We start from the raw sequence: 15,704 nt of genomic DNA, 5'->3' as shown, positions 1-15,704 counted from the left end.
TTAATACAGCCCTGCTAGCCATGTTCCTTATATGATACATTATGGTCTGGGCCTTGGCCGTCTGGGGCCATGGTCTCATTTTGGAGGACATTCTCTCTACTTAACCTGATGGACAAGGTGGGGAGGCACGAGGCCTGCCCTCCGTAGAGGGTGGGGCTGAGGCGCACACTTTGTGTCTGCCCTTTAGTCAAGGGCGTGATTTAAGACGTCATTTTTGCTAAGGGATAAAATGCTGCTGGTTCTAACACACGTCTTGCTTGGAAAGCCAGACTTCTGTTTCCCTGACGGAGCTTTGGTAAGAAGCAAGAAGACCCGCAGTGCCTTTTGGACATTTTGGCTGTGGGTCTGGACCCTGTGTTTGGCTCGCCTCTGGCTGACCCTCCATTTTGAAATGACCACCACCCACCCACCATATGGACCATTTCATGAGTTTCTGTGGGACACTGCAGGGAATCACAGAACAGCACGGGAGGGAATGCACTCAAGGGAGGAGAGGGGCAGGGAATGGAGCAGGGTAGCGTCTTGGAAGAGTTGGACATTTGGGACATCTTCCACCTCCATCTCCTTGAAACTAGTCTGGTATTAATTCTTACAAAAGAAATTTATTACCAGTGTCCTGGCTGGGCCAAGAGCCTCAGAGGTTTGGGTCTACCATAATGTAAGCAATTCCAGGCTCCCCTGCAGAGCAAGGCAATCTCTCACTCAGGTCTCAGCCCGAGAGTGCACCTTATTTGATGCCATAAAAGAGACTCTGTGAAGAATCCTCCTCCCCCTTCCTCCTCTTGTTGGCCTGGATCCTGCTTCTCATTTCTTGAGACTGCCCTGCAGCCTTTGATGTTGCCTACCGATCCTGAGAGCTAGCAGTGGCTGCCATACTCTGACCCGTCGCTTGCATCTACTAGCCACGACCTTCCTGCTTTGCCTCTTGACTCATTTCCTGGCTTCCTAGTTTCCCAGCTCTGGCAGCCACATGAGTCAGGAAAAACCTCAAGATCAGTGGTTCTCAGCCTTCCTAATGCCGTGACCCTTTCAGACAGTTCCTCATGTAGTGGTGACCCCAACCATAAAATGATTTTCATTGCTACTTCTTAACTGTAGTTTTGCTACTGCTATGAATCGAGTGACCTCGGTGAAAGGGTCGTTCGACCCCAAAAGGGGTCGCAACCCACAGATTGAGAACTGCTGCTCTAGATTACCATCAGACATATGGACATGAACCAAGCTGCATACAAACCACTTCTACCACTGCGAGTTATTTTTCTTAACATAGATTTCCTTCTTCATCTCTACATATATAAGTGTCACTGGTTTTGCTTCTCTGGAAAAATCTATGCCAAAACAACGTATTTCGGTTGGCACATAGGTCTGTCATTATCTCACTTCCAATTTCACTGGCAGATAGGATTCTTTCCATTCTTCCATCCTACTTTGATAATAAAAGTTCAACGTCTGGAATATAATCTTAACGTAGATACCAACATATGTGGCCTACCTTTTCAACAGCTCCAGGAATACAACTGAGATACTGAAAGAGCACAGGTGCCATAGTAGGTTAAGCACCAGCATATGAATGGAAAGGTCAGTGGTTCAAGCTCACCAGCTGCTCTGTGGGAGAAAAATTAAGCTGCCTGCCCCTGTAAAGATTTAAAGCCTTGGAAACCCTTTAGAGCTGTTTTACTCGGTCCTTTAAGAAAGATGCCTAAGGAGTCCTAGTGCATAGTGGTAACGCTTTGGGTCTGTGATCTGCAAGCTGGCAGCTCACAACCACCAGCTGCACAACAAGAAACAAACAGGAGTTTTTAACTCCTGTAAACAGTTAAAATCTCAGAAACTCACAGGGGTAGTTAAGACACTGTCTTCATGCCTCCAAAAATTAGTGTCAAGTTAATGTGTCTCAAATACCATACTAGTCTCATCAAAATTTAACACAAGTCCAAAGACCTCAGTCTAGCATTCCCAAACCTCCATCCCCTGAAGTTCTGGTCACATTTTCCTCTGTTTCTCTTCATAAAACCAATTCCACCTCCACAGACCTGGCCCTACACCTGACTGAATTTATTCTTGCTTCTGGGCTTTTCCTTCTCCAATACTTTCATCTGTATCCATCAAAACACTCGACTTGCTTCAAAAGTTTCATCTTCCCCAACTGTGTAAAAAGCCACAGTTGGTTAGGGCCAGCATTTCATTGTTTGTAAAGGGGCACAGTATTCATGGACAATGTTCTTTAGTTTCTGAGCCAATCTGTTACTTAGCTCAAAAGGGGCTTCAAGGGATAGTTTCAGTTCAAGGTTAAGAGAGCAGCACCTCATAGTAACAGTCTCAGGGAGGCCTCTAGTCTCAACTAGTCCAGAAATTTTGTTTGTTTCCTTTGTTGTTGTTGTTATTATCTTGTCGTTGTTTTTAAAGACGTTACAATTCTCCACATTTTCTACCCCTTCTAATCCACATCCATTTAATGCGCCCTCAATTAGAATGGTTGGTAGTGGTAGCGGGGGACTATCTAGCTCTTCTGTATCAGGCCAGAAGAGACCGCGGTTCTTGTCGATCGCCAGACTTGCAGGCTAGGGTATTCTTTCAGTCTTTGCTTGTCGCCTTTCTCTTTCCTCCAGACTACATACTGTGTTTAGGTGGCTGCTTGCAAGTTTCCGAGACTTCAGACATTATTGAAGCATATAGTGCCAACAGACTGAGTTGTTCTATGAGACTATGGCCCTAAGCTTTTAAGCCCTAAAAACCAATCCTGCAAGGTGTTTGGTTATATCTATGTAGTATCCCAGAACTGTGCCTGTTTCCTCCTATCCCACCGTGGGCTTTACACACACACACACACACACACACACACACACACACACGCACACACACACAGATACATGCATAAAGACACACATACACCCATCTATATATACATGTGCATATATGTATGCACGTCCATTTATGCAAACACATATGCTTTATATGAGGGTGCCTCAAAACAGTTGAGGAAAATTTCATGATCTTTTAATTCCATTTTCATAAACTTTTTAAAGTTTCTCATATAGCTCACATATTGTTTTTTATTCTTGTTGCAGATTGATATATGTCAAAGCAGTTATGTAAGGATCTCTTTTGACTGGAGATCCCCTCACAGGGGGGTCTAGGGGAGGAGATGAGTCAGTCATGAATACAGCTTTCCTCCTAATGCTTCCTCCCCCACCCCGCCCCCCCAACTACCATGATCCCAATTCTACCTTGCAGGACTGGATAGGGCGGAGGCTGTACACTGGTGCATATGGGAGCTGGAGGCACAGGGAATCCAGGGTGGATGATACCTTCAGGACCAGGGGTGTGAGGTGCGATACTGAGAAGGTAGAGGGTGAGTGGGTTGGAAAGGGGGAACCGATTACAAGGATCTATATGTGACCTCCTCCCTGGGGGACGGACAACAGAAAAGGGGGTGAAGGGAGACGCCGGATAGGGCAAGATATGACAAAATAATAATTTATAAATTATCCAGGGCTCATGAGGGAAGAGGCAGCGGGGAGGGAGGGGGAAAAAAGAGGACCTGATGCAAAGGGCTTAAGTGGAGAGCAAATGTTTCGAAAATGATTAGGGCAAAGAATATACAGATGTGCTTTATACAATTGATGTATGTATATGTATGGATTGTGATAAGAGTTGTATGAACCCCTAATAAAATGCTAAAAAAAAAAGAAATACACTAATAAAATTTATATATACTATATATAAAGAAAAAAAAGGATCTCTTTTGGTCTGGTGGTTTTGTACTGGTTAGAAATGGCTATCTGTGGGCTTTTTACCCCTACACGGTTTTTTAAACTCCTAAAATGAATGGTAGAAATTGTGCCTTATAAAATGTTTTCTACCCACACAATGCAAAAAAAAAAAAAACACCTTGCATAAGAAAATGTTATAGCATAATAAAATATACAAGGATGACAGAGCCTGGAAGATCCGATATGCCTTATTTCTGCTACTTATCAGTTACATGACTTTATGCAAATTGCTTCAAATTTTACAGTTGTAAAATGAGGATACAATTTCTACCTTCAATGGGTAAAAATATGTACAGTCATTAAGGAGAGATGAAAGCATGTTGTCTGCTTTCCATACATGGCAGCTACATTGACAGTTTTGTCCTAAACAATAAACTCCTTGAGGAAGGAATTTAGCTCCAAAATTCCTTAGTCTCTTTCTGGCACCCACAAGAACTGAACATATTAATGTACGGTCAGCCTAGGATGGGGTCTGCAGGCAGTGATTTTCGGGTACCGCTGTACACAAGCCACTACATTAAAGCAGCGGGCCGTCTGGGGCATATGGCATCATCACACTGCCCAGGTTGTCTCCTTGGGCTTCTCTTTCACACTCATTTCCTATTGGAAACTAGGAATTTGAACCTTTGATTTCCCCACTTTCCTGGAGACTGGATCCTATGCCCCATCCTCCCTAGGACCCAGGGCCCAAAGCCCTGCTTTTGTAACTCCAGACTGGTTCAAAGTTTATGAAACCACATTAACCTCCCTTATAAGTCAGAAGCCATGAACTATGAGTGCCCTAAATCTCTGGCTGGTTTGCAGCCCAGACACTACCCAGTCCCTTTCCCCATGACTCAGCACACTATGCTTCCAAAGTACCTGGCCTGAAACTAGCAAGGGGGGTATTTTGGTCTTATTTGGCTTCCTGTCTTTTTTCCAGGAGGAAATCTTACTCAGCACCACCTTCACAATTAAGAACTTTTGTACTCTAGATCATAATCCAGGAGAAGTGTAATCTGCTTTTGCAGTTCTCCTGAGTTAGTCCATAGGAGCCCTGTTCGCACAGCGGTTATGTGGTGGGCTGCTAACTGCGAGGTCAGCAGCTCAACACCACTAGCTGCTCCTTGGGAGAAACATGGGGCTTTCTACCTCCATAAAAAGTTAGAATTGGGGCTCTCTGCCTTCCCTTTCTTGCTGTTGAGACTCTCAGAGAGCTGGAGGAGCCACGTGGAGAGCCACGTCAGTGCTGAGATGCTTCCACTGCAACTGGATCCATAAGACTTCCCACCCACTGGTCTGTGATCTTCCTGCATTCAGTGTCATTGCATGTGCCGTGTGAGTTAAAGGAGGAATTTATAGACTAGTATCAGACATATGGGCTAATATCGGACTTATGGACTTGACCTGCACTGGGCTGGGATGTTTTCTCAATATACAATTGCTCTCCCTTAAAAAAAAAAAAAGTTAGAATTGGAAACTCACAATGGTAGTTCTACTCTGTCCCATAGGGTAACTCTGAGTCAGCATGAGTTTGAGTTTGAATAGGTCCATTAAGAGCGAGTTTGAATCGGTCCAGCACCCACTAGGGGTCGGTATGGCCCAATTTGGGGAACACTAATCCAGATGGCTTTTAAGGTCCCTTTTGTGTCTATAAATGTTATGAAATTGCATTTATATCTTTTTCTCTACATAGATTTTTCTAAGGTCATTGGCATAGCACTAAAATAGTAAGTACCACGGAATCAAGGGAGAAATAAAAACGTTTGCTAAAAGGCATTTTAACTATTTTAAGAGACTTGGGAAGGTGCTGGTAGTAGAAATACAAGGAAAATGAGCGGATCATCTGGCCATATATATTGCTCCTCATTGTTTTATGTGTAGTGGGAAAAACAACCTAATTCCCACAAATCAAGTAAAAAGTAGTAAAATTAAACTTACTCTTCCAGGAACCAGAGGGATGGTGGCTTCAGCCTTGGTTCTCTCAGCTTCATCGTAACTGGGCAGTGTGGTAGCCACATTGTAAGATGGGGGCTTTGGAAACCCAGACTCATCCTTGTAGTCAAAATATGCTGCAGAATAAAGATGAGGTCACATTACCTGATAAATAGTTTAAATGAATACAAGGATTTCCATTAACCCTAGAAAACAAAACCTAGGCATTCACCAAGGGTACATATAGAATAATGGACCCAAAAAATGGTTAAAGATGAATATAAAAGACTAAAAGTAGTTTTGAAATTTATCCGCTTCTCAATTATTTAAATTCCAGGCTCACTTGTATACCCCCTCCTTTCCTAGTGCTGCTGAGAATTTTTTCAGTACTCATGTAATATATAGCCAGAAAAAGCATTCAATATTAATACTGACATAAAGGAAATCTTTCAGAAGGTTAAGCAGCCTTAATATATATGTTTTGTATTCTATGGTTTCCTCTCATTTATGGAAATAAAAATTGATTCTTTAAAAGGAAAACGTTCATTTACCCATATTTAATCTTTTGTTTCTCCTCCTTTTTTGACATTATATCTTCATTCTGGTTGATCTCTATTATGGATGATTCTATTTTTGTTTATAGAAAAGGTCTATTTACAAATACATTCATTTCCTTTGTAATTTTTGAGACACTTTAAGACTTTTTTTAAAAACTTCATCAAGATTAACATTTTACTCTTCAGTTAATTATAGCTGACATTCAAATTTTCTACTGTAAAACACTGTCAAATTTTTCAATGTATGTAAATTTACCTCATTAACAGAAAAATAATCTTGACACAGGTAGAAAAAGCATTTGATAAAATCTTACAAATAAAGAAAATAGAAAAGATGTCTATAATCACCAGAAGAAAGGAAATACTAAAAATCAGTGCAGAAATAAATGAGACATAAAACTGAAAAATAATAGAACTAACAAGACAAATTAGTTCTATGAGAAGATCAATAAGGTTGACGAAGCCACTGCTCAATTTGACAATGTTGAGTAAATGTAAGAAACGAGAGGAAGGACATTGTAACAGATTCAACGGAGATAAAAAGGATCACAGCAGAATGGTATTAAAAATGATATTATTAACAAATTTGAAAACCTAGACAAAATGAACACATTTCTAGAAACATACCATGTACCCTAAACTAACACAGATGCGGAGATGGAAAATTACAACAGACCACACAAAATGATAAATTGAAAAGGTCATACAGAAAAACTAGACTCCCAGCAAAAAAGGTCCTGGATAATACTAAGAAACAATCAGAAGAGCTGACACCAGTTCTACTCAAACTCTTCTGGAACACCGATAAGGAAGGGGCACTCCCTAACTCAGTCTATGGAGCCAGCATCAGCCGGTACCAAAGTCAGGTGAGGACACCATACAAAAATGAGCATGAGAGCTCAACACCTCTCCTAAGTACAGACGCAAATATGCTCAACACAGTTTTAGCCAGCAGAAGAATCCAAAACATCGAACAATAGTAATCAGACTCACTGGCCCAGGGACCCATGGGGGACAACACTGGAGACTCAAAGTGTTGGGATTGGCCTGGTCTGACTCTGCGACACCAAGGCAAAACACTAAAGGCGGGCGGCAGAGCAATGCGGGGAGCAGAGCATGGAGCTCATGAGGGAGTACAAAGGACAGACTCTGGGGCCAAAGCGTGGCACCCCATTGGACCTGACTGAAGGACACGCCTAGAATTCGAAAATCAGACCTTGATCTATTTACAGGTTTTTCTTTCTAATTTTTTTCTTTTAATTAATTTATTCTTTTATGGGTCAAAAAAAATCACAATCAGTTGGGATTCACACCAGGAATGCAAAAGGATGGGACGTTCAACATTAGAAAATCAAGCAAAGTAGTTAACCATATAAATAAAAAAATCACTTGATCACCATAATCAACACAGAACAAGCATTTAACAAAATCTAGTATTTTTTGTCATAAAACTTTCAGCAAAACAGAAACTAAAAGCGATATTCTCCCAATAAAAGGCAAATATGCAAAACCACAGCCAACATTGTTCTCTATGGAGAGAGACTGAAAGGTTGTTCTGGAAAAAAAAGTGAACAAGAAACACAAGGATGCCCACTACTATCACTCTTAATCAGCACTGGGCTGCAAGCCCTGCCGTTGCTGTTGCTGCTGCTGCTGCTGCTAAGTGGAAAGAAAAGGAGATGAAGCGTTTCAGTGGGTCAGGGAGAAGTAAAACTGTATGGATCAACGAATAATCACTGAGACCGACAGCGGACTTCAGCAAAGGGGCTGGGTGGACAAAGACCAGTGAGATTCCTCTGCAGCCACAAGAACTCTGAAGAGGAAATCAAGAAAACAATAACATTGTTCACTAGCCCTAAAATGTTCAAATACTCTGATATAAATCTAGCCAGTGATCACTTTAATAAAAAGAACAGATTGACTCACAGGGGCGGGGGGGTGGGGGGGGGATCACCTTTGATGGTCACCAGGGATGGGAGGAGGAGGAAAAGGATAATCACTTTCTAGACAGTAGACACAAAATTCTGGTGATGGGAAAGGCAATTCGCATAATGAGGATGTCAGCACAGGGCGACCAAGGAAAAGGAAGCAAGCACTAGATACGCAAGAATAAAGACAACTGTGATGCATGTTACAACACACTCAATTTTGAAACAACAGCAAGAACAAAAAATCTTAAGTAGTTACATAGGTAGATATGCATGCTAGGCAGGTGTGGAAATACATGATGTACGCTTAATGGTTATGGTTAGCCGTGTATACAAGGTTTATTTTAAGTTCCTGGAAATATTCCATTATCTTTTCAATTCATTTTTGAAATGAACTTTTTGACACTTTCCAAAATATGTGTACTGAAAATGTCTATATAGAGAGCGAACACATACAAGACGAAACTTTTTTTGACACCTAAACATCTCGTGGGAGGGGTTACTGGGCTTGAAGAGTAAAAAAGTATAGTCTTTGGGGCATCTAACCCAAATGGCATAACACAGTTCATCATGACAGTAGTACCTAGTTTGGTGAACTTGATCAGTAGATCTGGGGTCTTAAAAGCTTGCATGTGGCCATCTAAGAAACAATGATTGGTGTCTTTCTGTCTGGAGCGAAGCAGAGTGAAGGAAACAAACAACTCAAGGGACCAATGGCCCCTTGTAGCCTGAGACCAGAAGAACTAGATGTGACTGACCGATGCAATAGAAGATCTCAGTTAGAATGGGAAAAGCATTTAGAACAAAACTCAAATTAATTAAAAAAAAAAAAAAGCCAGACTTACTGGTCTGATAGAGATTGGTGGAATTTCTACAACTGTTGTCTTATGACATCCTTTTAACCTGGAACTGAAGCTACTCCTGGAAGGTCACCTTTAGCTTACTTGACACTAAAAAGAAGCTCAACAAGACTCAAGAAATAAATTGTTGGGGTTTTTTGGTTTGTTTTTTCCCCTAAAGGTCTGAGTACTCAGAAGAAAGGCTACAAACAACATATGTACAAATGTGCTTGACACAATTGAAGTATGATTTTTATAAGAGCTGTGAGAGCCTCCAATAAAATGATTTATTTTTAAAAGGCCACAAAATCCAAAGGCATTATTCAAGCAGGAACTCATCAGTCCTTTACTCCTCAAGGGCTTACTTTTGCTTCAGACTCAATCTCAACAAGCTTTTATTTGCTGTTTAGCCCCATAACCGATGAACAGAAATTAATGAGATGGAGCAATGGGATTCCTCCTGTAAGGTTACCTCATGCTGACAGCAGTTAAGGGACTTCCTCTGACAGCGAGGGAAGAGGATGGGGACCCATTCCTCAGTCAAAAAGTTCCACAAATTTCAAAGAAAAAAAGGCATCACAGTACTATAGAACAGCTTATCTACGACTGGGAAATTCCAAATCATAAATAAAAAAGTAATGAATGTGAGATTTAAATGAACAAGGCAGAGAAGCATTTAGGATGTGTTTGTGGAAGATTTCTATCTAAAATGTTTCAAAATTTCCACAATTAAAGAAGCTAGAAACTGTAGGAATATAAGCAATGTCACTAAGTTGCATGTGGTAGAAATTGTTGAAGCATATGTTCTGCTCTATATATTACCAAGATCAACACAAAAAAATTAAAAAGAAAGTAGAAACAGATTTTTAGGAAAAACTTGGCGTCTAAGGATTCTGAGTAGCTAATTATATAGAATTTTTATTACTAATAGAATAGAAATCCACTCTTATCCATAAGTTTTCACTAGATGTGTCATAACTCACTTTACGCTAAGTACAACCATCTTGTTTTCAGCTGAGAGCCTCACCCTCTCCCAGCACAAATTGATCTAAGTGATACGCCACAGTGGCAGCAGCCTTCCTCTGGTAACCTCACAACAGCCATCTTCCCCTCCGCACCCCTGGCCCAGGCCTGGCACGGAAAGCTGAGCTAACCAGCACCTGCTCCAACTCCCTTGAACTGAGTCTCGCCACTTGCTCAACAGTAATCAGCACCTGCTCCAACTCCCCTTTACCTGAACAGTACAAACCCTTTGTAGAAGAATAGCACTGGGGGCTCCGAGCGGGTTAGGCAATAGCTGACGCTCTGAATGCTGACAAACTTATCCTCTGACAAACACTGCGGAAGTTTCGCATTAACTGCACCATAACAGGTGCAGAAAGGAATGCCTCATGCAGGACATCCTGATTTTCCTCCCCGTCTTAATATTGTACTACTCATCTGATTCCATGAGACACCTTAGAATTCTACAAAAAAACTCAAGACAACAGAATTTTAGCTACTAACAAATAAAAGAAACGTCACTAATCCAAAATTGAAAGGGTTCAGAAATTAAAGCCAGTAGAGGTGGGAAACTGTGACTCATGTTCCACCTAATTAAAATGGTAGTCTCAGGGTCACGCAGACTATCAAGAGATTTAATCTCACGTCAGCTGAAGCGCACACTTGGGACTCAACAGGAATGCGGTTTTCAACTTGTATATCCATCTGGGTTCAGCGGGGGCCATTTCGGACACCCTTGTCATCCCTCTGTTTTAGAGAATAAGAAAGTAGTTCCATCAGAGCTGGTCCACCATTAGGAATTACAACAGAAGTGGTTATTAGGAACTCTTCATTATCAAAAGTCCTTAATTACTGACATTTTGTTTCTTCTCCCGCTATTTCCATCGTATACATAAAAATCAAAGAGTTAATCATATATAAAATGACAACAGTAAAGGTTAATGTGTAAGAAAAGTAATGAGGAACAGGCTAAGCAAGTTAGGAAACTTTAGTGGTTTGCTTCATTTTTCATTAAGAATGTCCTAGTTTAAGAGACAATTCTCATACTACATTCTACATCACAGGTACTAGAGTCACAAAGGGCAAACTGGCTAATGAAGAAACTAGAAAGAGAACAAAAGGTGGATCACATGATTCCTGGATTCTACTTCTTTTATATTAAGAGTCCAGTGGCTTAATTTTGATAAAATCCAACATTCTTTCTTGATGAAAGCCCAAAAGATGATGGGAATAGGATTCCTCAGAATGATCCAGAATATATATACGAAAAAACCAAGAGTCAACATTACACTTAATGTAGAAACGCTGAGAGCTTACCCCTTTGAAATCAGGAACAAGACAAGGGTGCTCCTCTAGAGTTGTAGGGTACAAGATCAATACGTGAGAATCAGTTGGGTTTCCATATACCAGAAATGAGGAATCGAAGAGGGAAACAAGGCAAACCATTTACAATAGCAGCTACAAGAATGAAACAGCTGGGAAGAAATCCAAACAGTGATGTGAAGGATTTGTGCAATCAAAACTATAAAGCGCTACGGGAAGAAATCAAAGAGACTTAAATAAGTGGAAAGATGTTCCCTGTTAATGGATTGGAAGGCTTAATAGTGTTAACATGTCAATACTAAGATGAAACCACAAATTCAATGCATTCCTATCAAAATTCCAACAGCCATCTTTCCAGAAAGAGAGAAATGAATCCTCAACCTTTGTAGGATGGCAAGAAGCCCCGAATAAGTAACAGCACAAAATAGGGGCACTCATATTTCCTGATTTTAAAAACATACTATACAGTTTGGTTGTGGTATAATAATACACACTCAGACCAATAGAATCCAATTGAGAGTCCAGAAATAAATCCATACATCTATGGCCAACTGATTTCTGACAGGGGTGTTAATATAGCCTCAAAAAGAGACTTGCACAATGTTCACTGCAGCATTTTCCACAATAGCCAAAAGGTGGAAACAACCAAAAAGCCCATCAATCAATAAATGGGTAAATAAAATGTGGTACATATATAAAATGGAATATTGCTCAGCCAAAAGGAAAAAGGAACTCTCTGTAATGCTGTAATAGGGACAGAACTTGAAGACATTATGCTAAGTACGTCAATCATAAAATTGAAAATGTCTTACGATCTCACTTATATGGAAAGATACATGTATCGAGACTAAGGCTAATTAGTGGTTCCAATGGCAGGTAACCCTGGACAACAGAGGGAGTTTCAGTATCTGGAACAGAAGGAGGATATGGAATGAGCGGCTAATTGCCTCTGTGAACAACTGCCTCCCTTGCCGTGAGACCAGAATTCAGGGTTCTCAAACTTTTTAAACAGGGGGCCAGTTCACTGTCCCTCAGACCCGTTGGAGAGCCAGACTAGTTAAAAAAAAAAAAAAAAACTATTAACAAATTCCTATTCACACTGCACATACCTTATTTTGAAGTTAAAAACAAAACGGGGCAAAAACACCCGGCGGGCCGGGTAAATGCCCTCGGCGGGCCGCATGTAGCCCTCGGGCCATAGTTTGAGGACCCCTGCCATAATTGAAGAGTCCTCAAGCTACCATTACTGATAAGACGGTTCCACAGGAGAATCCTGATTAAAAAGAGGGAAATACAGAATTCTAAATTCTTATAGACACCAGATTTTCAGGAGCCTTGAAGGTTAGAGGCATACTATTACCCTAAAGTAATCTTTAAAACTTAAAACATAAAGTATGCCCTGAAATCCTCTTAAAACCAAATAGTTTAGCTTAACTAGTCAAAAAAAAACAAAAACAAACAGCCTGCCTTGAGTATTGGGCTCTTTTAAGAACTCTCTATATGGAATCAAATTGATTATGATAAATGAAATAAGAGATATGAAATTGTACAGGCAGCGGGAGGGATGACTCTGAAAAGAAGGGTTAGAATGGTTAACCGACTCAAGGAATGTATCAAGGCCACTAAAGGGTATATGTATCAACTGCTGAACTGGCATATGTTTTCTTGTGCATATTCTCAATAGCATCAAAATAAAATTTTATCTGCATTTGAAAAAGAGTCCATTGGCTTAAGGAACACAGAGCTATATGAAGGGTGATGGAAAAATGAGGGATGATGATGGTTGAACAACATCATGAACTTATTTAATGTCACTGAATTGTTCTACAGGAGCCCTGGAGGTATAGTGAGGAAGTGCTCCCCTGCTCATGGAAAGGTCACCAATAGAAGCCACCAGCCAGTCTGAAGGAGAAAGGTGTGGCATGCTGCTTACATAAAATCTACAGCCGTGGACACCCTCGGGGCAGCTCTGCTCCATGCTCTGGGGTTTCTATGAGTCAGCGTGGGTTTAGATAGGATTGGTTTCCTGTCTGACAACAACTTAAGTACGGCTGTCCCCTAGAGTCATCCTGTAAGTAAACGCTGCTACTCCTGACTATAATCATGGTGTCTGGGGCAGTTCATCCTTGTTCTACAGGCCATCATGATTCAGAATCCATGACCATGCAATGGCAACTAGGTTGGCTTTCTGGTTTTGAACTGCACAAGTAAAATTGTTGAAAGGGCAAGTGTTTTCTTACCTATACATTTACCACATAGGGTCAAATTTAGCTCCATGAAAAACAACAACAAAACATTGAAATGGGGTTTCATCTGTTTCTTAGAACAAGACTTTTTTCACCTCAAACTACAAACTTAAAAAAAAAAGGTCAAAAAATGTCTTAAGGGAAGTTGAAGCAAAGACAACCACCAATAAATAAACACAAAAAAAGCATTTAAGACATTCAGTAATCCCTTCTCCCCATTCCTTACCCCCACTCTCGGCAGAGATGCTGCTGTAAGGAGGGGGAGCATCGCTTCCAGCCTGCTCTGCTTCTCCTGGCTCTTCTTCATTCTGCAACTAAATGAAAAGTTCATAGTTTAATGCAAGAAGAAAGCAATTTGGCAATGTGTTTCCAAATACTTTAAAAACTTGACAAACCCTTTAGCAAAGTGTTCTACTAGGAAATCGTCTGCTATTTGAAATAACGCACTGAAAGTATGTCATCCTGCCATTGGTAGTCTAGGTTAGTCCACTCAAGTTATCTTCCCGAAGACATCGGATTTAATTTTTCTATTGTGCCCCTACATTCAATTCATTAACAAGATGAGCTGTATAAGACAGGAATCAGTCAGTCTATATAAAAATAGCCAGCTATTTCTCAATGTACCTATGGGTCTAGTTCTGATTTCATTAGAATCATGATGTATAGTGTCAACTGAGCCACTTGTAAAATGTTGTCAGCTGGTCAAGGCTGCCCGATTCATGAGGACACCATGCATACCAGAATGAAATGCTGCAAACCATCTGTGTGCCCCCAGGACCCATGCAGGTCGAACCAAGGGTTTCCGAGGCTTGATTCCCCCTAATTAATCAGCGTCTGTGATACTGAACAGATTTCAGCAGAGCCTCCAGAAAAAGGCAAAATAGAAAAGCCTGGCAATCTACTTCTCTAGACAACCTTTACTTAAACCCTCTACTCGTTACCATTAAGCCAATTCACACATACAAAAAACCTCTACAGTCGATCCTTGAACATGGGTTGGAACTACATAGGTCTCCACTTACACCCTGGGGTTTTTGTTTTTAATGTCATGTGATGCAAACTTCTCCCCACAGGTGCAGTTTGTCTCTCTAGCCCATTGTATGTCTCAGTATAAAGTGATCGCTCGCAGGTCTTGTATATTTTTATCATATTTAGTGCAATCCCTTGGATCACCGTGAGGCCTAGATGAAGTGCCACTAGTGATGCTGGAAGTGCTCCAAATAAGGACAGAAAAGTCATGACAGTACAAGAAGGGTTGGGTTGATAAATTGAGGTCTATAGCTGTGGTTGCCTGCTATTTCCAGATGAGAACTTCCAGCACAAGAACTAATGCGGGGGGGGGGGGGGGGGGGGGTTTAGAACGAAAATTTGTGTAGCCCTCGCTGTACTTACACCAACACACACAAAAACCTTGCATTTACAAAATACCATTTGATCTCATATTGAAAATGCAGCTTCTATGTCAGTGTAGTATATAGTACTTATAACAAACAATGTGTTGACTGCTTCTGTAACTGGGAAGGTCCTGCTAACCATAGTTAAATTTGGGAGGAGTCAAAAATTCCGTGCAGGTTGTTGACTGCACATGGGCTGGATGGTGTCAGGTGTACTTTGAATTGAGACAGAAAAATGACAGAGGGAGCTTGAGTAGGGCAACCTATTACATTTTAAACAATCTTAGTATCTAATTCCTATGCTATTCAATAACACACATATACACACACCACTGTCATTCAGTCGATTCTGACTCACAAAGATGGAATAGACAGGTCAAAGTAGAACCGTTCTCTAGAGTTTCCAAGGCTGTAAACCATTCCAAGAGGAGCTAATGTCATCTTTCTCACACACTAGCTGGTGGGTTTGAACTGCCAACATCGAGGTTAGCGGTCCAACACAACACAGAGCACCGCCAGGGCGCCAATGTTAAACTTAAGGCACTCATAAGATAACTGTATTATAACCTTAGATGGAAACTTCTTTTAAATAATGGTACGCAGGCAAAATATTTGGGGTGCCCCCACCTAACAAACACATACAACACACTTAAATATTTTAATTGTAATAAAAATAATTTTTCTAAATTGAGGTAAAGTGGATTTACTGGGATGTCAAGTCAAGGAAT

The 15,704-nt window shown here is 40.8% G+C and overlaps 1 protein-coding gene across 1 annotated transcript in view; it reads right to left on the bottom strand.

Moving 5' to 3' along the window:
• Nucleotides 1-15,704, bottom strand: part of NDFIP1 (Nedd4 family interacting protein 1) — a 58,441-nt gene that overhangs the window by 17,481 nt on the left and 25,256 nt on the right. The window contains exons 2-3 of the mRNA XM_075541753.1: nucleotides 13,809-13,896; nucleotides 5,694-5,824 (exon numbers count right to left, since the gene is read on the bottom strand). Coding sequence (XP_075397868.1) covers nucleotides 5,694-5,824; nucleotides 13,809-13,896 — 219 coding nt within the window. The remainder of the gene's footprint in view (nucleotides 1-5,693; nucleotides 5,825-13,808; nucleotides 13,897-15,704) is intronic.

Source organism: Tenrec ecaudatus, chromosome 2 (genome assembly GCF_050624435.1).
Source record: "Tenrec ecaudatus isolate mTenEca1 chromosome 2, mTenEca1.hap1, whole genome shotgun sequence".
NCBI lineage: Eukaryota > Metazoa > Chordata > Mammalia > Afrosoricida > Tenrecidae > Tenrec > Tenrec ecaudatus.
The sequence above is the reverse complement of the archived record's forward strand: the minus strand, read 5'-3'. Positions and strand labels throughout refer to the sequence as shown.